This window comes from Malaclemys terrapin, chromosome 15 (genome assembly GCF_027887155.1).
Source record: "Malaclemys terrapin pileata isolate rMalTer1 chromosome 15, rMalTer1.hap1, whole genome shotgun sequence".
In the NCBI taxonomy this organism is placed as follows: domain Eukaryota; kingdom Metazoa; phylum Chordata; order Testudines; family Emydidae; genus Malaclemys; species Malaclemys terrapin.
The window spans coordinates 10,081,644-10,103,469 of record NC_071519.1 but is presented as its reverse complement, the minus strand read 5'-3'; the positions used below and the strand labels follow the sequence as shown (position 1 = coordinate 10,103,469).

Here is a 21,826-nt window from a genome sequence, read left to right as displayed (position 1 = left end):
ACCACCAGATTTGGGCCAGAGTTCCACACTGTATGAATTATCACCACTTGGCTATACACCAGCGGACGACAAAATAACCTCATCCACTTTAATTCACGCCTGTTGCTATTGTTGGTGCCAGACTTGCACCGAAATAACAAAAGATGAGTGGTGATTGCTGTGCCAATCTGTGTGTAGACAAGCTCTTAGACACTGTAGGGAGAGTTTGGTGGAATCTAGGTGAGGTAGAAGGAGAATAGAACAAAATAAAAAATTCAGGTAAGACATATTAGCTCATACCAGCCCGTTTTGACCTCTGTTCGTCCTCACAGTACGTTAGGGGTTTTTGAATGACTATATTTTAGTGCTTTAATGTATATGCTGCCACATCATGGTTATTATTGTTTGTCTTAAAGTAATTCAACAGAGATCTCAACTGAAATGAGGGTTACATTATCCTGGGACTGCATAAATGCGTAATAAAAGAAAATCCCTGCCCCAATGAGTTTATAATCTACATATGAGTCAGAAAAGTGGGGGACGGGAAACTGAAACACAGAGAGCTGAAGTGACTTGCAGGTCAGTGGCAGAGCCAGAAGTAGAACTTAGGTTTCCTGTATGTGTCAGGCCAGTTCCCTATCCTCTGGGCCCAACTGTCTCTCTCTAGATACCGCAGGAGTGACTTGAATGCATTTACAATAGCATTCCTAATGCTGCAACATTATTGTACAGAATTTTCCTTTATTTTTTTAAAGAAAAAAGGCATTGATGATTACCCTGAAACAGATGCTTCTCAGGAGTTTATTTCAAAGTGTGATGCGAGAGTCCATTGTGTAGGCTGTGACTGTCAACAGATACATTTAAGATGTAAGAAAGTACTAAAAACTACAGGCAAAAAAAATCTAATGACCTGTACAGTTCCTTCCTACTAGAGACAGCCCCTGCACTTTATGCATGTTAACAGAAGGATTCACAGAGCACTCTGGAAAGATCACCAAGAACACAGACAAGGAGCAGTGGGATTTCAGCACACTCTGATGCCCCCAGTCTCTGGCCAGCTCCACGTACCTGACACTTGTCCAATTGGTCTCACCGTCCCGGGGCAAACAAGTAACTCTGTGGAGTGCATTTCCTGTGACTGTGCTTTCTGGGAGTCCTTTCTTTTATGAAAACACTTGAAGATGCGGGAATCCACCAGGGCTGCAAGCGTCTGATTCATCTTCCTCTTGGTCCATTCGGGAAGGATGTGGAGCAGCAGCTCAGTCGTGAAAGTCAGCCCGATGATAGCCGCACATTTCACTACCATCTGCTCCGAAGAGTTCATGTTGTCTAACACAGCCAGTGCGATGCCTACCGAAAACAAGTCATTCAGTAAATCATCACTTCTCCATGCTGGGTGCTCCCGAGAGACCAAGACAGTAAGATTACAGTGGTTAGCTTTAGCGTTGGGAGTGAGAGGAGGATGGATGTCCTGTCTGGATCCTGTCCTTTTTACCCTACAAATGAACTGACCTGAGGAAGCTAACACGTCAATTATCTCTTCTGAAAGCTGCCTTCACCAGCAACTACTGATAATGGGCAGTCACAGGGAAGTCACACACTGGATTTTTGTACTGACCATGAGTTGATCCATAACTGCTCATTACCTTGATTTGACTGTAGAATTTATTAGGAGGGCTGTGTTTATATTAATTCTTAATAGTTTGTCATTTAAATGAGACTTAAAGCGGCTTCCCAGAACAGCATCAGAACTCTGCTGCACCGAGCTAGAGTGCCAACTACTGGACTCGAGGCCTGGCATGACTCCAAGAGCAGACCAGCGTATTCAGGGATTAGATTGGGGCAAAAAGAGGGGAGAACCTTTTACAGTACAAATGCCAGAAGAATGCCTGTTAAGCAGACTGTAGTGAGACTGAGTGGCCTCCCTCAAAGCTGGAGAGCAAGGGACCACTACACTCCCCCTAGTGGGCAGGGCTAAATCTGCCATTCCCCCCTCACCAGAAGTCCTGGGGCGGGACAGAAAGTATAAAAGGAGAACCCCAGAGCTCAGCTGGGGCTGGAACACTGGAGGGAGCAGCAGATGTATTTTAAAGAATCCTGATTGAGGTTGCAGGAAAAAAGATCCCGATGTGTAGAAAGAATAGTAAATACGGCAGGAGACCAGCTTGGCTTAACAGTGAAATCCTTGCTGATCTTAAACGCAAAAAAGAAGCATATAAGTAGTGGAAGATTGGACAAATGACCAGGGAGAAGTATAAAAATATTGGCATGCAGGAGTGAAATCAGGAAGGCCAAATCACACTTGCAGTTGCAGCTAGCAAGAGATGTTAAGAGTAACAAGAAGGGTTTCTTCAGGTATGTTAGCAACAAGAAGAAAGTGAAGGAAAGTGTGGGCCCCTTACTGAATGAGGGAGGCAACCTAGTGACAGAGGATGTGGAAAAAGCTAATGTACTCAATGCTTTTTTTGCCTCTGTCTTCACAAACAAGGTCAGCTTCCAGACTGCTGCACTGGGCAGCACAGTATGGGGAGGAGGTGACCAGCCTCAGTGGAGAAAGAAGTGGTTTGGTTCAGGACTATTTAGAAAAACTGTACAAGCACAAGTCCACAGGGCCAGATGCACTGCATCCAAGGGTGCTAAAGGAGTTGGCGGATGTGATTGCAGAGCCATTGGCCATTATCTTTAAAAATCCATGGTGATCGGAGGAGGTCCCGGATGACTGAAAAAAGGCTAATGTAGTGCCCATCTTTAAAAAAGGGAAGAAGGAGGATCCGGGAAACTACAGGCCAGTCAGCCTCACCTCAGTCCCTGGAAAAATCATGGAGCAGGTCCTCAAGGAATCAATTCTGAAGCTCTTAGAGGAGAGGAAAGTGATCAGGAACAATCAGCATGGATTCACCAAGGGCAAGTCATGCCTCAGTAACCTAATTGCCTTCTATGAGGAGATAACTGGCTCTGTGGATGAGGGGAAAGCAGTGGATGTGTTATTCCTTGACTTTAGCAAAGCTTTTGATACGGTCTCCCACAGTATTCTTGCCGGCAAGTTAAAGAAGTATGGGCTAGATGAATGGACTATAAGGTGGATAGAAAGCTGGCTAGATCATCGGGTTCAATGGGTAGTGATCAATGGATCCATGTCTAGTTGGCAGCTGGTTTCAAGCAGAGTGACCCAAGGTTGGTCCTGGGGCCGGTTTTGTTCAATATCTTCATTAATGATCTGGAGGATGGCGTAGACTGCACTCTCAGCAAGTTTGCAGATGACACTAAACTGGGAGGAGTGGTAGATACGCTGGAGGGTAGGGATAGGATATAAGAGGGACCTAGACAAATTAGAGGATTGGGCCAAAAGAAACCTGATGAGGTTCAACAAGGACAAGTGCAGAGTCCTGCACTTAGGTTGGAAGAATCCCATTCACTGTTTCAGACTATGGACCGAATGGCTAGGAAGCAGTTCTGCAGAAAAGGACCTAGGGGTTACAGTGGACGAGAAGCTGGATATGAGTCAACAGTGTGCCCTTGTTGCCAAGAAGGCTAACGGCATTTTGGGCTGTATAAGTAGGGGCATTGCCAGCAGATCGAGGGACGTGATCATTCCTCTCTAGTCGACATCGGTGAGGCCTCATCTGGAGTACTGTGTCCAGTTTTGGGCCCCACACTACAAGAAGGATGTGGAAAAATTGGAAAGAGTCCAGCGGAAGGCAACAAAAATTATTAGGGGGCTGGAGCACATGACTTATGAGGAAAGGCTGAGGGAACTGGGATTGTTTAGTCTGCAGAAGAGAAGAATGAGGGGGGATTTGATAGCTGCTTTCAACTACCAACCTGAAGGGGGGTTCCAAAGAGGATGGATCTAGACTGTTCTCAGTGGTATCAGATGAGAGAACAAGGAGTAATGGTTTCAAGTTGCAGTGGGGGAGGTTTAGGTTGGATATTAGGAAAAACTTTTTCACTAGGAGGGTGGTGAAGCGCTGGAATGGGTTACCTAGGGAAGTGGTGGAATCTCCTTCCTTAGAGGTTTTTAAGGTCAGGCTGGGATGATTTAGTTGGAAATTGTTCCTGCTTTGAGCAGGGGGTTGGATGACCTACTGAGGTCCCTTCCAACCCTGATATTCTATGATTCTATTTCTCTTCTAGGGAGCTGGAATCTCAACATGATCCCAGACTAGCAGGGCCGTCCTTAGGCATAGGAGGCTACTTAGGGCACCTGAAAATTTAGGGCACCACTGGGTCTTAGTGTCCCCCTCCTGCCTCTTCCTATCCCTGTTCTGACCCTTCCTGCAGGCTCCCATAGCTGGCTGCTGAAGCCTGGTGACTCTTACTCCGGAAGGGATCTAGTAACTTAAAAGTGAAAAAGTCTTCCACCCTACCAGACCTATTAGCACAACACTGAAACTGTTAAAGAGCCATTCAAGTGGTAATGAACTCATTTAACAGGCATTTGGCAACCCCTACCTATATATTGTCAGTTTCTGAATTTGCTGACAAAACCAGTTGTGCATTACTGTAATATTTACTCAGAACATGTTAGTCTACAGGACCTTAGTTTAAAATTTGCTTTAAAAATATTTCATTAGTGAGTTGGTGAAGATTCATAGATTCTAGGACCTGAAGGAACCTCGAGAGGTCATCAAGTCCAGTCCCCTGCCCTCATGGCAGGACCAAATACTGTCTAGACCATCCCTTATAGACATTTATCTAACCTACTCTTAAATATCTCCAGAGATGGAGATTCCACAACCTCCCTAGGCAATTTATTCCAGTGTTTAACCACCTTGACAGTTAGGAACTTTTTCCTAATGTCCAACCTAACTTCAGGGCATATCAAAAAACCTGTGACTGACATTTTTTTATTTCCAAGTTTAGTGCTTTTAATTAGGTACCTTCTGCATGTCCAGTCTTCACCATCTGGCATGCAGTGGAAAACATGCCCCATTTTCTTTAGAAAGAAATTGCAGAAGAGTGTTTTTTTCAAATATCATTTGCTTCATTTGGGTTCAGGGATTTGGCTGGAAGGGGGTGAGCACGATGGGGGAGGGAAGAGAGGAGGGAGACAATGGGGAAAGGGTAGGGCCTGGGTGGAGTGGGGCGGGGCCTGGAGCAGAGCAGGAGTGGAGTATGGGTGAGGCCACAGGCAGAAGAGGTGGGCTGGGGAGCTAGCCTCCCCAAGGGGCAGCTTCACCCACTGCCCATGACAGGAGGTAAGAGCGGGTTGGCTCCTGCACACCCAGTGCGCACTGCAGTCTCCTTAGGCAGGGGCTGTATGCACAGAGCCGAATGTGCCAGCACCGCGCATTCTGTGTGAGGGAGAGGGTAAGGGGGTCTCTGCGGGGAACTGTGACTCTCCACCACCGTGAGGCAGGCCGGTGGGGCCGGTATCTTTTGCTGCCTCGTCCCTAACCTCCCCCTCACCCCCGGGCTGCCGTCGGGCATAGGGGCACCAGTTTAATAATACTGCATAGGGCCCCTTAAATCCTAAGGATGACCCTGCAGACTAGGCCCTGAGTGGAGCTGCGCCCTGCGGTCGGAGGAGACAGACGAGAATCCCCAAGGATTCCCCAACACCAGGGCCAGCTTTAGGCCAATTCCCCGGAATCGGGCCCCGCGGGTAAGAGGGCCCCGCACCCACGCCTAAGAGGGCCCCGCGCTTTAGGCTCACACGGTGGTGGTCCGCTCTGGCAGCGGGGGGTCCTTCAGTGCCGCAGAAGATGTGGAGCGGACCCCTCCGCCACCGAAGACCCGGACCGCGGAATCGGGCCCCGCAGGTCCTAAAGCCAGCCCTTACTGCCACCGTTAGGGCCCTGGGCTGGGACCCAGTGGAGTAGGGTGGGCCCGGATCTCCCTATGCACTGCTGCCAACCCCACCCCTGGTAGGGTGACCAGACAGCAAGTGTAAAAAACCGGGACAGGGGGTGGGGAGTAATAGGAGCCTATATAAGAAAAAGCCTCAAAAATCGGGACTGTCCCTATAAAATTGGGACATCTGGTCATCCTAACCCTGGGGAGGCAGTCTACCCACCTTAGCAGTGGCGGCTCCAGACAGCAGCGCACCACGCACGTGCCTGGGGCGGCAAGCCACGGGGGGCGCCCTGCCGGTCCCTGCGAGGGCGGCAGTCAGGCCGCCTTCGGTGGCTTGCCTGCGGGAGGGCCGCCGGTCCCGTGGATTCGGTGACAATTCGGCAGCGGGTATGCCAAAGCCGCGGGACCGGCGGACCTCCTGCAGGCAAGCCGCCGAAGGCAGCCTGTCTGCCGTGCTTGGGGAGGCAAAAAAGCTAGAGCCGCCCCTGCACCTTAGGCCGGATGGTCTGCGCTTGCCTGCTTTTGCTCTGCCCCAGCCAGGAGGTTGTGGGCCATAGACTGTTAATTGCTGTCTGCTCCAGTCAGGAGGTTGTGGGCCATAGACTGCCTGTGCTCTACCCTCCCCCTCTCCCTCTCCCGGGCCAGAACTTCCCCATAGACTATTGATTACTATCTGCCTGTAGTGAGGCCGGGTGGCCTCCATCCCCACTTGAGAGTGAGGAACCACTACACATACTTCTTGCCTAATTGGGAGGTCTGGCCTATTCTGCAGAGCTCAGACTCGTGCTTCTCCGCTTTGCTCCAAAGTTCAGACCTGCGCTGTCTGCCGCATTCAAGCTCCCAGGCCCTCTTTAACTGCTGCCCTTAAGGAACAGAAACATTGTGTCCCCACTGGCAGGAGACATCAGGATCAGACCCTCACCTTTTAAGGTAGGGGGCAGCATAATATTTTGCAACTTGACATTCTGGCGAATGGTGCAAATGTACAATTCGTTGTCTGAGCTGGAAGGCGATTCCGTTTTGGAGGGGATGGCATTGGCTGCACGGAGAGAAAGAGGAGAAAAAACAATTACAAGAACTCCCATTTTAATTTGTTTGCTTTTTAAATCTATCCAAAGCAAAACAATACTTGTCAAGATCTAATGGGAACAGCCATTATAACCATTTGGGTGTGAGAATAAACTCTATCACCCAGAATGCAAAACCGGTTCCATTGCATTTCTACTTAATCACAACATTCCGAGGCTGGCTCTTCTGGGGGCCAACTCTTCGGTGTCGCCTAGATTTCCCAGCCTAAATCAGATCAATGGCCTATCTTAGGAGGAAACCGTAACTCTTCTTCCCTTATGGAAATTTGGCACTAATATGTGGTTTATGGCCTGCAGGAGCTGGGCTGCTATTTTTCTCTTCCCCCTTATTTATTTAGGAAGTTTTAAAAGGTTTACAGAATCATTGCCATGGAATTATTATCATTTTGTTTTTGATATTTACAACAGCTTTTATTTAAAGAAACATTATACAATATAATCATCCGATCTCTCTCTTTAACAGGGTGTTACCTTTGCACTATGCAAGACGTTTTGTTTCTGGTGATTGTATTATTCTGATTACCCATTTATCAAGCCAGGCATGTCCATCAAATGTTAATAATCAAAAACATGGACAGATGTGCTGGGTTTGTTTTTGTTTTCAGGCAAATGTATTTTGTCTGCATATTGAACAACATATCTAAGAATCTATCCGCTACATTTCTCATATCTTAGCTAGTATAACTGCAAGTGATACCATTCCCATAAATATCAAAATCTTTTGGTTGGAAGATATTTGTCACCATAATATCTTGTATCAATTAGTCCACAGATTAACTGTGTGGTGAGTAGGAAAGTGATTCCTTTAATGTTTTAAATATGTTGCTTTTTCATTTCACTGGGTGGCAGCATATTCTATTATGGAAAACTATAACTGTTCACTATCAGAGGGGTAGCACATAGAGGAAACCTGTTAAGGTTGCTAACAAATTGCATTATAACCTTTTTTCAGTGACTTATAACTTTGTTAGGCATTAAGCTTTGGGACTGAAATTTTCCATGCTTGGTCTCTGCCTCAGATTTGTTTTTTTGAAAATTTAAGACTTAAAATGGTTCAGCAGTTTTGTCAATGTTAAAAAATGCGTATTTTCCACCTGCCTGCTTTTTGAGCAGCTTTAGTGTCCCAAAGATTTGGAGTGGGAATAGAAATTTCTCAGGGACAAATAGCATCCAAGAGTTCTAACTCAGTCCCATGCTTTAATCACTCAACCTCACTCCCCTCCCAGAGACAGGAATGGAACCCTGCAACCCAGCATTCTACTGCTGAACGTCCACCACTTACCCTCTCTGCTGCCTCCCCTGGCCCCAGTCTTGCCTCCTTTCCTAGCCTGTTCAGCTACTCTTTCCATTCCCCTCAGCACATCTCCTCTTTGCCCCTGGCACCCTCCTTCCTTCCCTGAATTCTAGCAGCCAGTGCCAGGCCGACAAACATTCCCAGAAAGATGAGAACTGCCTGGGAGGGTGAGTCACTATATGCTATACAGTGGGCTGTGGCATTTAAGAACATAAGAACCTGTCTTGCAACAGTGGCCAATGCCAGGTGCTTCAGAGGGAATGAACAGACCAGGTTACCAAGTGATGATGAGTTAATGACAAGTAGCTTACTGAAAAGGCCTTCCCACTCATCATCTACTTCCTCCTCCTCCTCCCAAAGATGGAAGATGAGCATGTTCTTTAAATGGAGGTTCCGCAGCAACTCCTCACAGTAAAATGGGATTCCTTGGCTTCTCTGGATCAAGAACCTAAAGAGAGACAAAACTATCACTGACCATTAAAATAAGGGACTGTTATTCTCCTTGGGCGATGTTGGGGATGGTAGCTACATAGAAACCATGGTGACAGGTGCCTTAACAACATCTAAGGTTGCAGTTGAAATGGACGAGGCTGCATCAAGTGTCCTGTATGCCTCCTACGTGGTAGATTGCAGGGCTGTACTGAAGATACAGAGTGTGTCGTGGGGTGAATGAGCAGCAGGGCAGGGGATCAGGTTCATATTCAAATGACAGTCAGGTGTAAATCAGCACTTAACGTAGCTACGGTCGTTTACAACAGCTGAGGATCTGGCCCCATGTTTGTTTTTAAATGTTACTAATAGCAACTAGGTTACTAAAACTGGACCCATGTCAAGCCTAAATATTCTCTGCTAACTCATCACATAGGTGTCACCACCTTCCTGCAGAGTTCCAACCTGTCACAGCCAGCCTCTTCCTTAAACACCTTCCTCCTTTCTCCCATAAAGCCCTATCAGTCGCAGAAAAGCTCTCTGGCAAAGTCCATCTAGTCCCCACCTTTTCCTTCTTCAAATCCCTCCTTAAAAGTCACCTCTGCCTTTATGCCTGCAAGACACTGTCAGTTGACATTGGCAAGGCAGATGGCAAGCCATAAGCACTGTTCATTGTGCTAAAATGTACTTGTTTGACTAAGGGTAGGTCTACACTTACCTCCGGACCTGGAGGTAAGCAATCGATCTTCTGGGATCGATTTATCGCATCTTGTCTAGACGCGATAAATCAATCCCGGATCGATCCCAGAAGTGCTCCCCGTCGACGCCGGTACTCCAGCTCGGCGAGAGGAGTACGCGGCATCGACGGGGGAACCTGCCTGCCACGTCTGGACCCGCAGTAAGTTCGAACTAAGGTACTTCGACTTCAGCTACGTTATTAACGTAGCTGAATTTGCGTACCTTAGTCCAGAGTGGGGGGTTAGTGTGGACCAGGCCCAACACTCACCCTCCCATTCCCACCACCACCACCACCCTCTTTGGCTACCTGTTGTAACCTACAGTCTCAGTGTTTTTAGGGTAGTGACACTGGAGCCCGCATCCTGACTGGCACCCTTAGGTGTTATGCATCCGAAGAAGTGGGCTGTAGTCCACGAAAGTTTATGCTCTAATAAATTTGTTAGTCTCTAAGGTGCCACAAGTACTCCTGTTCTTTTTGCGGATACAGACGAACACGGCTGCTACTCTGAAACCTATAATATAAATAAATGCCAAGATGTTCAAAAATGGGAGCCTAAAGTAAGACTCTTAAATCCATATTTGGGCACTTAAATAAATTGCCTGATTATTTCAAAAGTGCTGAGCACCCAGCAGCTCCCATTGACATCACCCATACAACTTTAACTGTGCATACACACTATGATTCAATCTTTAATTAATTACTGTCCTCCTCTCCCCCACGGGACTTCTTGCTTCAGTCAATGCACACAATGGAATCTAGGATCCTATGGTTACACCAGTGTGGGAGTCCTTGGAGTTATTTTAAGGGTCCCTTCTACAGTACTTATACAAAACCAGGAGGAGGGTAAGGAGATTCGCTTAGGCACATACAGCAGTTAGGCATCTAACTGCCAGTTGCTCTTTTGAAAATCTCTCCATTTTATACCAGGCTTTTGATTTGCAATGTTTAAAACAGGCTCGGCCAATCTCTGTTGACCAGTTGCTATGACATTTGCGGCCTCTCAGCCACTTGAATTGCAAAGACTCAAAATGTCAGTAAAGCTTCCTTTGGCAAAATATCCCCCAAGTCCGCTCATTACCTGATGTTTCATTGAGTCACAGATTCTAAGGCCAGAAGAAACCACTGTGATCAGCTAGTCTCACCGCCAGTATAATACAGCCCATAGAATTGCCCTGAAATAATTCCTGTTGAAACTAGAGCATATCTTTTAGAAAAAACATCCAGTGTTTTCGTACCATGCTTAGCTTTAGTATCTTAGCAAATATGGAAACAGCACTGGCATGGCCATCTGCATTACAGTAGTAAAATGGAAAAACCAATAAGGATAACATTTTAAAATGCACTGTGCAGGTTTTTTTTTTAGTTGATTGCTTTTAGCTGAAAGCAGGTATCAAATAAGGTTTAATGAATTTTTAGCCTTGCAATTTGAATGGGTGAAAGGGCAACCTGGAGCTAGACGTTCGCTAAGTCTGTTTATAAAACTGGAGATGGAAGCCTGGCACAGACTGGGTTTTACCTAAGCAAAAAGGGAACTGCTGATACAACGCTGAGGACTCTCAGCAGGTCACAAATGGATATAGAAATAGGTATAAAGAGTCTAGAACTGGAAGGAGTTGCCCAAATTTGAGGTACTGGCAGTTGTGTTCAGCTGGCTGGAATAATGAAGATAGATGGGTGGGTAAGTCACCACCTGCCCCCTGTGGGACATGTTGAGAAGAGGTGTAGGAGCCACTGGCACTTGATGGCTGGGGGGGTTACTCCAGAAAGCTTATGCTTTACTTTGATGATTTTACCTTTGTTTGTGGGCTCTGGGAATTACTCTGAGGACATCCAGGCTTCACCCAGACTTTGGGCCCCATCACTGGACCAACTGGATCCCAGACTGCCCAGGGATGGGAGACTGAAGATTTCTGTTGGTTTCTTCTCCCTCACCTGTCCCCGCTCCCTGATTCTATGCTCCTCCTCAGCTTCCATCCAACCAACTCTGAGGCTGACGGAACCACATTGCACCATCATGACAGGCCGAGACACCCTCTCAAGCTCTGCAAGCCAGACATGCCACCACTGAACCTGTCTGGGGCTGCCCTGCCTGCGTTGATTCCTGGGACAACCCCAGACAGAAAACCGCATTTCCCCAACCTTTGCTGCCTCACCTTCCCTCCCCCTCCTGTGCCAACCCCTTTGCCTAAAGAGCTGGAATAATCTCTGACCATGTTGACCTGAAACCCAGCAGCAAACCTAGCCTTTCTTTCCTTTCCCCAAAGAGGTAGGCCCTTTAATATCAGCAAAGAATTCTGACCACCTTCCCTCTAAAGGACTCTGATAAACACTCCAGTCAGACTAGTTCCAAGGCAGAGCCACTTCCCCGTCAGAACTCAAACAGCTCAGACTGTATTTTCCCTCTTTGCGTTGAGTGAGTAGTGGAAGGAATTTGGACAGGGCTGTTGCTGGACTAAGGTGCACTCACACCTGACTGCTGAATGGTGGGGCAGGAAACAAAGGTCAAGTTAACATCTTAGCCTTCTGCGCTCACCACTCTTCACCACAACAGAGGGGATGGATGGTACCACCTTAGCTCTCTGCTTAGGAGCAAACTGATTGAGAGATCCCCCAAGCAACTACCCTGGGATGTATTTGCAAACCAGAACATTAGAAGGCAGTGACAAGCCAAGAGCAATATGTTAATAACAATAATATCTGGACTTTCTATAGTGCTTTTCATCAGTGTTTTTTCAGAGGCAGTATAATCAGCTTCAATATACAGATGGGGAAACTGAGGGACAGAGAAACAACGTGATCTGCCCAAGGTCACCCAGTAAGACAGTGATAGAGCCAGGAATAAACCTCAGTCCCAATCCAGTGCTCTATCCACTAGGCTACAGTGACTCTTTGCCAAGCCCTAGATGGAACAGCATACAGTTAGGACCAACCAGGTTTTACTAGGTGCTAGGCTATTGGGCTGTTTTGATCCTGCTTTCATGGACCCTACAGAGTCAGTCACTTGACCATGAGCCATTTGGTTCCTCCTTTATAGACCTGCTCCCCTCTGTTTTGCGGAGAAAGGTTGGTTTGCAGCTAAGAGCACAGATCAGGTGCCTATCACTTACATTTCTAGCTCCCGGGAGACGCTGACCACCCCAAGGTCCTCGCAGGCTTTTTGCAGGATCACAGAGGGTTTTAGCTCCCGCAGCTGAACGTAGGTGGTCTTTGCGCTGTTAATGATGTTCGCAGCAGAGACACAAGTAGGCCATGCTTGGCGGCCGGGAGGAGATAGAGACATGACCATAAACACAGGGATGCTGGAGAGCAAGTCGTCCAGAAATTCCCATGATGCAGGATCAATGAAGTGGGCTTCATCAATAACAAAAATGAGAATGTTTTTCTCCACTACCTAAAAAAGGGCAAAAAATCGCCTGAATAAGGTGTTGCTTCAGTTACGTATATCTTGCCTTCAGGCCAGGGCCAGGGGTGTCATACCCCCACCCCCGTGACTGCTACTCCAACCTATGGGGTGGAAGAGCAGCTGCAGCTCCTTTGTGTTGGTTAGATAGGATATGGGGATCTGCACAGTAGCGTAGCTAGGGGGGTGCAGGGGAAGCAGCCGCTTCCCCTCAGCACATTTTTCAAAAGTGGCGCCTGCCGGGCCGGCGCTGGGCTCCTGCAGGCAAGGGGGGGCAGCATGGCCGGAGGAGCCATTGGGGGGGCGGGCGCGGCCGGAGGAGCGAAGGGGCCGGCTCCTCGGCCATTGCGCCCCATGCTCAGCGCGGCCCCAACATTCCTGTCTCGGCTCAGGGCTCAGCGGCCGAGCGCTCCCCGCCCCTGGATGCGGCAGCAGCAGCATCTCCTAGCAGCGGCTCGCAGCCCATTGTACAGTGCAAAGAGAGGCAGGGATGGGAGAGGGGACGAGAAGCCCCAACACATCTAATGTCCCACGCGCCTCCCGGAAGCGATCGGGGGACAAATATCAGGAAGCAGCAACAGGCTTCTTCTCCGGGTCCAGTGCTGGGCTGCCAAGCACACCCGCCCGGGCCAAGGGAAACAGGAAGCTGCCGGAGAGAGGTGGGGATCTGCCCGCCTGCCAGCTGCTGCCCACCCCACTGCTCCGCTCCCCCACAGCCCCCCGGAGAAGCGAGCAGCGCCCGCGCCCGCAGCCTCCAGCCCGGCCTCAGGGCAGGGGGGCAGCCCGCACCGCCTGGAGTTTCCCGCGAGTCTCTTCCCTCTCCCTCCCGCGGCGGCCGCCCAGCGCGGTGTCATGTTTTCCTCCGAGTCCGAGGTCGCTCGGCAGCTGGTGAGTCCCGCCTGGGGGCACGTGAAACTTTCTCGCCTCTTCTCCCCCACTTCTCCGACCGCACCCTAAAAACTTCCTCGGCCGGGCCAGGCAGTGCCATGCCCAGCCCCCTCCCCCCGACTGAGCCCCTCCGAGGGGGGGCGCAGCATGGCCGCAGAGTGGCCGGAGGAGCCAAGGTCGGGGAGACGCGGTACGGCTGGAGGAGCCAGCTAAGGGGGGGGCGCGGAGCGGCCAGAGGAGGAGCCAAGGGGGCGTGGCCAGAGGAGGAGCCAAGGGGGGGGCGCGCCTTTTTTATGTTTGCTCCCTCTGCACTTAGAACCTGGCTACGCCACTGGGTCTGCATACACATGGATCCATGGCCCCGCCCATGGCCTGACCCCCCGACCACCTCTAACATGACCTTCTGTGCTGACTAGGGAGGAGACAAGGTCCAGAGCTTTCCTCCCAGGCAGCTTATCCCACTTCATTCATGCACATGTAAGAGGGTTGTGTCCCTGCACACCGTGGGCAATGTCACCCAAGATGATTACACTCTTTTGGAAAGAGGGGTTATTTATGTTTTTCCACTCTGGGGGTATAGTCCCTGCATTTTGGGAGGAGATCCAAGCTTTGGGACAAAGCGTGAGCCAGTTTCATGGAGAATCCATCCCATAATCTGAATCTGAGAAGGGCCAGAAAGTGCACTCGGTGGTACAGAAAGACATAGTTCCTGCCCTCTAACTTTAGACATCACACAGTGAGTGCAGGTAACAGGAATTAGGGTTGTAACAGGAATTAGGGTTGAGGAGGGATATAGAGGATAAGGCCATAAGGAAAATGACCGGAGTACACCGTATTCCCAGCCTGCTAACCAGCTGCTCATTAGCAGAATCTGCAAGTCCAGTGCAGTCTGGGGAATCAGTTCTCTCCGTTTCACAATAAAGAGAGTGGTTCACCTTCTGCAGTATTTTCACAAGAATTAGTTCCATCTCCTCTGTCCTTGTTTCATGATCCATTTCGGAAACCTCGGCAGAGGTGGGAAACTAGTCAGAAAAAAATGAGAACAGTAAGCAGAAGAGGCAGCGTTCCTGTTCATGATATACACATTCATGGGAAAAGCCCTGATTGAAATGTCCAGCCTAGTGAGACGCACATGTTCATCTCAGTGTCTATCCTTTCCATACAGGGTTTGCATCATCTAGGGCATGTGTACATGAATATACCAAGGCCTCTGCTTCTAGATCCTCCGTCTAAGTCCAGCTGAACAATTAAACTACCATCTGACAGCTCTTTGGTGACCTATGTGAAATAAACTGTTGGTCTTAGTCCTGCTCTTGGTAGGACGGTGCCTACAGCAGAGGAACTATGGGTGAAATCCTGGCCCCACTGAAGTCAATGGGCATTGACTTCCCTTGTGATTCCGTTGACTCTGGTTGACTGACAGTGGACAGGCTAAAAACTGGAGGGGCTGTGATAGCTGAACTGCCCTCTCACCCAGAGAGGTGGTACTTTCAGAGCAGAGGTGGGAAGTTGTGTGTGTACAGCAGGCTCACTCCGCCATTATGGGAATTCTGTGGCTAAGGAGAAGGGTTTCGTTCTCCAGGGCTGCCGAGCCTGCACATGTCACCCAGCTTCCATTTTTGAAGCCTCACCCTCCATGACACCTTTTCCCCCTTAGGCCTCTTTCGAAATGTGATGTTTCCATGCTGTGCAGTGACAGGCAGCAAAAGCAAATCTTTGAAGTGTGGAGAACAAGAAATGAACTCCCCCATTTACTTTTATGGCAACCAATGCAGCTACCAGGGCAAATCTTTCCCTCCACATTCAACTTTTCTCCACTCCTGTTCCCCTTGAAAAGTCAAATGCAACTTCTCATTGGAGGGGGTCCTCTTACCATCACTGATTAGTATCCACCCATTCTCTTAACTGCTCTCTAAGTGCCCTGAGCCCCCATCTGAACCCCCAACTCCCCAAGCACTGCCTTCGAAGTCTTTCCTGGGATGAGTAAGGGCTATTTCTTGCAATCTCACAAGTCTGTGAGGAATTGCTTCCCTTCCTTCTGTGTAGCTGCAGATGGCCGACATTCTGTGAATATCCTTTCGAATGTATAGGAACAAAGTCCAGGGTGTGTGCACAGACTAGGATTCAGGCTCACCAAACAGGTCAGCGTCATGACCGCGAGAAGGCCACTCCCAGAATAAGAGTGAGGAAGTGGGACAGGTGAAGTGGATGGCATCCGATCGACAGCATCATGCCACTAATTCTTCCACGCAGATCTAGGAGCAAACATTTCTGCAACCATACCCAGCACCCTGTATATCCCAATTATAATGACGGTGTTGAATTTCATGAGCATTCACACCTTTGAGCCAGTGTGCAATTTCAGGGTAAGAATAAAAAATGCTGAGATGCTGAATTGGTGTGAAGCCAGGTAAATAACAGAACCCAATTCCACAGACATGCTTTTCCCCCAGAGAGTGAGGGCTTTCTCCATTACCTTGACAAGAAAGATGTTATTCAGGAGGCAATAGTAGGACTCTTCTACCACACTTCGGAGTTTGTCTTGGAGGATTTTCTGTCTTTCAGCATCAGATTTACAGGCCTCAATCCCCAGAAACATGGCCATGAGTGTCTGGATGACAAAAAAATTCTGCTGCACATTTATCTTCGTCAGCTCCATAGCAATAACCCTGCATGGTGAAAATGAAGAGAAATTATAAGGAAGTTCTAATGGGGAGTCAAGAAGAGCCAGGACATTCTGAGAAAGAATTACAGAAACACAAACCTACCACTTACCACATGGACATCTAGACACATAGAAAAAGCTTCCAAATGAAGGAGAAATAATGGAACCAGGGTTCTTCAGCACTTTCTGATCGACCTCCAAGTCAACTACAAGACATTTCAACCCCTGATTTTCTTTATGGATAAATGGCTGAGGATCAGCAAAGGATTTGAGCAATGTCTCCTGGTCTCTGTTTCCTCCATGCAAAGCAAAAACAAAGCAACCTAACCCCAGAGCTCAGCCTCTCCATTTTTCACTTTTGTTTGTGGGACACAAAAGATTAACAGCCTTGAACTGATCTCCAACCACCTTTTCTAACCACACCCCTTAGGTTACTGTCAGAGTCCAGTCTGATCAGTCTGTTTATTGTCTTCTGGAGAACACACCCTTGTCAAAAGCACCTGGCTGCTTTCAGTTCAGTTCCATGCATTCCCCTGGACTCTAAAGTCATCCTGCATTGAAAGACATGCAACCAGACATACCCGTGAGCATCCATCCCATTAGAACTGCTCTCATTGCCCTATTGCATGCATCCAAAAATGCCTTTTCTTAGTGATGGACCATCTCCCAGCCCTTCACTAATGACCTTTTTAAAGTTTGTCCATTTCTCTTGGGGAAAAAAACCCCGCACACTTATGAGCTTTCATCCACAGTTCAAAAGTTGCATTAGCCCACAAAAAGCTGAACAAAACCTTTTGAAATTTCAACATTTTTAATGTTGAAATTTGAAAGGTAAAAAAGGACTTTTTTTTGTTAATATTGACAATTTTCATGGAAATCTTTCCCCAGCTTTCAACCAAGTATTGAGCTGATCAAAATATTTCAAATTTTGAATTTTCAAATTAAATGGGGGGAAAATGAGGGGAGACTTAATAAAACAAATTTGCAAAATGCCCCCAATTTATTTTTTAGCAGCTCTCCCATCTACACTGTCTTGCTAGACATGTTTCCTCTTTAGCATCTCAGTCGAATAGCACTGAAACATGAATCTGACTTGATCTGGGTCAAGGAATCTCTCATAGGATGGATGGGAGAGCCATCTCTTTTTGATGCGTTTTCATGCCCTGCTAGTTTTGAGGTTCCCAGAAATCACACTTCCCATATGTTGCCAGAAAACAGATGGACGGCTATTCCTCCGGATTCATGGGAGGTGGATAGCTCAACAACTCAACTGGACAAGAAGCCACAGTTAATCAAAGAGCAGGTGAGGTTAATCCTTTGAATCACGGAAGGACCCATCCAACCGTAAGTGAATCTTTCAGGTTGCCTCATTTATTAAATGACGAATCAGAGCAGCAGGCTGGCATTGATAGGTATGATTGGACCACTGGTTGTTTCATCGCTCCTGTGACTGTGCTGGCTATTTCTGTACGTGAAAATAGTTGCACTAAAGGAGGAAGTTACTAAAAGCTCCTCTCCCCCAGGCAGGGCTCATTTAAGCCATTAGAGGTCAGCTTTCAGCTAATTAGCCAGGCATTTGGCCATCTCAATCTGTGCCAGCCTCACACAGCCTCCATACCATTTGGCATTATTGCAATCTCTGGAGGAATGTTGCAGCGAGGATCACGATGCAAGGGCAGAGGTGTGTGGGGCACAGGGGGGCAGGGGTATCAAAGTGAAGTTAAAGACACTTACTTGTGGCCAGCCTCCTGGCCTAAGTAGGCAATTTCAGCAAGTAACTTGCTCTTTCCATAGCCCATAAGGCCTTCATATATTATGACGCGGCCTACTGTAGACCCCACAAATCCTTTCAACGAAGTGTTATACATTTCAAGCTCTTTTTCCTGACCTAAGAAACATGGAGTGACTTTAAGAAAGCAAAGACCAATGCACGTCCCTTTCCCTCTTTGCTTAGCAGTGGCAGCATGTCTCCACCCATATCGGAAATGCATACATAAGTCACTGGTTCATTTCCACCTCTGCTGCAATCCTTATCTATCCCTTTCTCCCCACTCATTTTGATAATTGCAGCTCCCCTCTCTAACATATTCCCAAACCCGACTGTCCAGATTCCAGCACACCGCTGCTACCCTCCCCACCACACACACAAAGAAGTGTGACCACATTATTCCTATCGTCACACAACCACTTGTTCATTCCAATACCCGGTGTCACTCTTCAGATTTGTATCCAGTCTCCTTTACAGACCCTGAGCTACATTCACTGGAGCTGGCACAGGGAAGTATAATTTACATCTCTCCTTACCAGCCTGCCAACCAGGAGATTCATCAGCTCCTACAGGGCAACAGGAATCAAATTTAGAGATGCGGTGGGGCTCACCTGGTATTTATCTCATAGAAATGGAAGGGACCTTGAAGGTCATCAAGTCCAGACCCCTGCCTTCACTAGCAGGACAAAGTACTGTCCCTGACAGGTAGGTGGTTTTTTTTGTTTGTTTTTGTTTGTTTTTTCCCCAGATCCCTAAATGGCCCCCTCAAGGACTGAGCTCACAACCCTGGGTTTAGCAAGCCAATGCTCAAACCACTGAGCTATCCCTCCCCCTATTGGAGGTATTGGGGTGTTGGAATCTAGCATTTTGTTTCAACCCCATTTGTCAGAAAAGTGAAAAGATGCTAATCAAAGACACAAAGGGAGTGAATATGAGGGGTAAGAATGTGCATGTATTCCTTCGAGACAAGGTGGTGAGTATGAGGAATATCTTTATTGGATCAACTTTGGCTAGTGGAAGAGACAAGCTTTCAAGTCTCACAGAGCTACTCGTCAGGTCTGGGAAAGGTAACCAGAGTGTCACAGCTACACACAGATGGTTAAGTGTAAGGAGATCACACATGTTGCCTGAGACCACTTAAAATGAAGTGGGCAGTTAACACCTCTGCTGGAAAGTTTGTTTCTTCCACCAACAGGAACTAGTCCAATAAAAGCTATTCTCTCACCCACCTTGTCTCTCTCCTCTCCTGGGAGCAATACGGCTACAACAACACTGCAAACATGTATTCCATTCTCTTGTCTGACCATGGATAGATCCTGCGGTCCATAGCACCATATAAGACCTGCAGGATCAGGCACCACAATGTCAGTGTAAAGGCCCTGTATCTTTAAGAGCACCCCGAGCACATCTCAGAGCTTTACATTTCTGAATGATCCCAATGGTCAGTCACTTAATATCCTCAAGTAGTGGGTCCCCCTCAGACATTTCCCCCCACATCCATCGCTTCCTTGGGCATCCTCTTCCCAGCAGCAACAACTGCTCCACCGGTTCCGAATGACAAACCAACTGGAGTTCCGAAGAGCTCTGTCCACCTACCCAGTAAGTGGTAATACTCAGACCTCTCCTTGATGAGCTGCGCTTGGCCAATCATTCTGCAAGGAGGAAGAGAAAGGAAAGCTGCAGTCAAAGAGCGAAAATACTTAGCCTCCTGCCCCCAGACGCTCAAGTTGAGCTGGAGTGAAGTAGTGTCATGGGGTTTCCCTTCAGAAGAGCGCTAAAGGAACATCAAGTGAAGTGTGAGGCTTCAGCTAACCTAACAGGCGGGTGTGTGCTCTGTCTCTTTGGAGGCAGTGAGCGTAAAGTGAGAGGGACTGGATGCTGCAGGGAGACGTTTCTGGGGAACTTGGCAGCTGGGACTCACTGATTGTTACTTGCAAGCCCACATTTAGACTGGCAGAGTCTTGAGGAGTTTGCTGGCAAGGCAGACAGACTGGTGTGTCAGGGACCTGCCACACAGCTTAGCAGCACCAAAGCTCTTGCTAAGGCAGCGTGGTAACCGTGGCTCACGGTTCTGAGGGTTCTGAGCATGACGTCCCAGGGGACACTTACGGTTTCTCACTGATGCCAAGATAACGATAGACCACGCCGGGATTCACAACTCCTTTCATCTCAGCCTGGGGGAGCTCTTCAAAGAAGCAATGAGGCAGGCTGGAGTTGGCATAGGTCTCTGCATCACAGGACACTAACCCCGGATAATACATCATCATCCGGGCAGCGAGATTCACCTTCTGGCCAATGACTGTGTGGTGGAGAGAGCAAGAAAATGGGCACTGGAAAGTTAACTGAGCTCCCGCTCATCCTCCTGTGAACAGCTCCATATGTATCCATGCATACATACCCCTCCACCAGCAAAAATACGCAGCCTACACACACACTCTGTGGGTACCCAGGGGATACCAAACATGCACAGGACCAGAGAAACAGACTGTACCTGTGTATTCGTGCCTTGCATGATGGCCAACTATTCCGCAGAACACTGACCCGCCGGTAACCCCGATGGAAACTATCCTAGCAAGCAATGAGAGCAACATGGAGTCAGCAATCCCAAATGTCCAGTCCCTCTTGCCACATCTGCTCATGCACCCTCTCCCCCACCCCCACTCCTGTAGTGCTAATTTGTATTGACTATCCCCACATCAGCCAGCTAGGTCTCCCAACAGCCTGTGTGCAGCTCTGTGTGTGTGCGAAAGGGATGGAGAAGAGGGCAAGGAGCTTCCCTCACGCACGTCCCCATGTAATGACAGTTCTTGTGCTTCCCGGAGTGCAGAATGCCATGAGCTGGCATTGCTGTTGGAACTAGCCTCCCCATAGAGATGGGCCACAGCCCCACCTGCTCTCCACCCGAGCTAGCCGAGCTGACTCCAGGCCAAAAGGAGCCCATGTCCATCCTTTGCAAGTGTGCCACAGAGGCTGCATTCCTTAGACAACTCCACAGGCACAATGTCTCTTTGACCTCCCCATGGGTGGTGAGTCCCTGTTCTCCCTGTAATGCAAAGCCACAACTGAACCCTCATTTCCTGGTGTGGAACTGGAGGTGAAGCCCTGGCTGAAAGTTCAGGGAAGTATTCACATTTTCTGAACACATTCATCTGCCCACAGTAGAAATCCTGCGTGCTTAAAATGCTTCCATGGGTGGGGGAGTGGTGAGATGGGTGTAGAGTTTCAGCCCTCCCACCTCGCATCATCCAGCTGTCCAGTCTGGTATACCACACCCACTGCTATGGTATGCGTATGCCTCCCGTATTTATAATGGGTGCACACAGCAAAAAACTGCTTAACTGTAATTGTCCCTGGACACTGATCTCGCAGGGTACTCACACCTGGAATTTAATTCTCTCACGTGTGACTGGTTGAATTTCCCTGGCTCTTCATGGTTTGCATGCCCCTTAAAAGGAGTGGCTACTGGGCAAAGCACAAGACACACACACCCCTTACTGGCTATCACGCACTATTCCCGGCTGAATATAAATGCTGCCCTCTGAGTGTGCCAGTCTGAATTCTCCTTGCTGGAGAGTCAGGAGCTGGAGGAACGTCCCAGCAGAAAAAGGGAGTCAGGTTACACAAAAACTTAACAAGGTTAGTGCCAGTGGTGTAAAAAGGGAGTGGAGTTTGGATTGGTTTTGACATTTATAGACACAAAAGGGGACAAAGGCTCTGGTCCCACAAACATGCAGGAGTTTTATTTGAAGCCTCGGTGAAGTCAGCAGTGCCTGCGTGCCA

The 21,826-nt window shown here is 48.4% G+C and overlaps 1 protein-coding gene across 1 annotated transcript in view; it reads right to left on the bottom strand.

The window, feature by feature from the left end:
• The window catches only part of LOC128823364 (adenylate cyclase type 10-like), a 74,336-nt gene that overhangs the window by 28,771 nt on the left and 23,739 nt on the right, over positions 1-21,826 (bottom strand). Inside the window, exons 10-20 of the mRNA XM_054005608.1 lie at positions 20,538-20,614; positions 20,156-20,345; positions 19,643-19,698; positions 18,583-18,612; positions 18,013-18,166; positions 16,090-16,282; positions 14,549-14,635; positions 12,433-12,716; positions 8,469-8,605; positions 6,698-6,814; positions 1,048-1,329 (exon numbers count right to left, since the gene is read on the bottom strand). Of these exons, the coding sequence (XP_053861583.1) occupies positions 1,048-1,329; positions 6,698-6,814; positions 8,469-8,605; positions 12,433-12,716; positions 14,549-14,635; positions 16,090-16,282; positions 18,013-18,166; positions 18,583-18,612; positions 19,643-19,698; positions 20,156-20,345; positions 20,538-20,614 (1,607 nt within the window). The remainder of the gene's footprint in view (positions 1-1,047; positions 1,330-6,697; positions 6,815-8,468; positions 8,606-12,432; positions 12,717-14,548; positions 14,636-16,089; positions 16,283-18,012; positions 18,167-18,582; positions 18,613-19,642; positions 19,699-20,155; positions 20,346-20,537; positions 20,615-21,826) is intronic.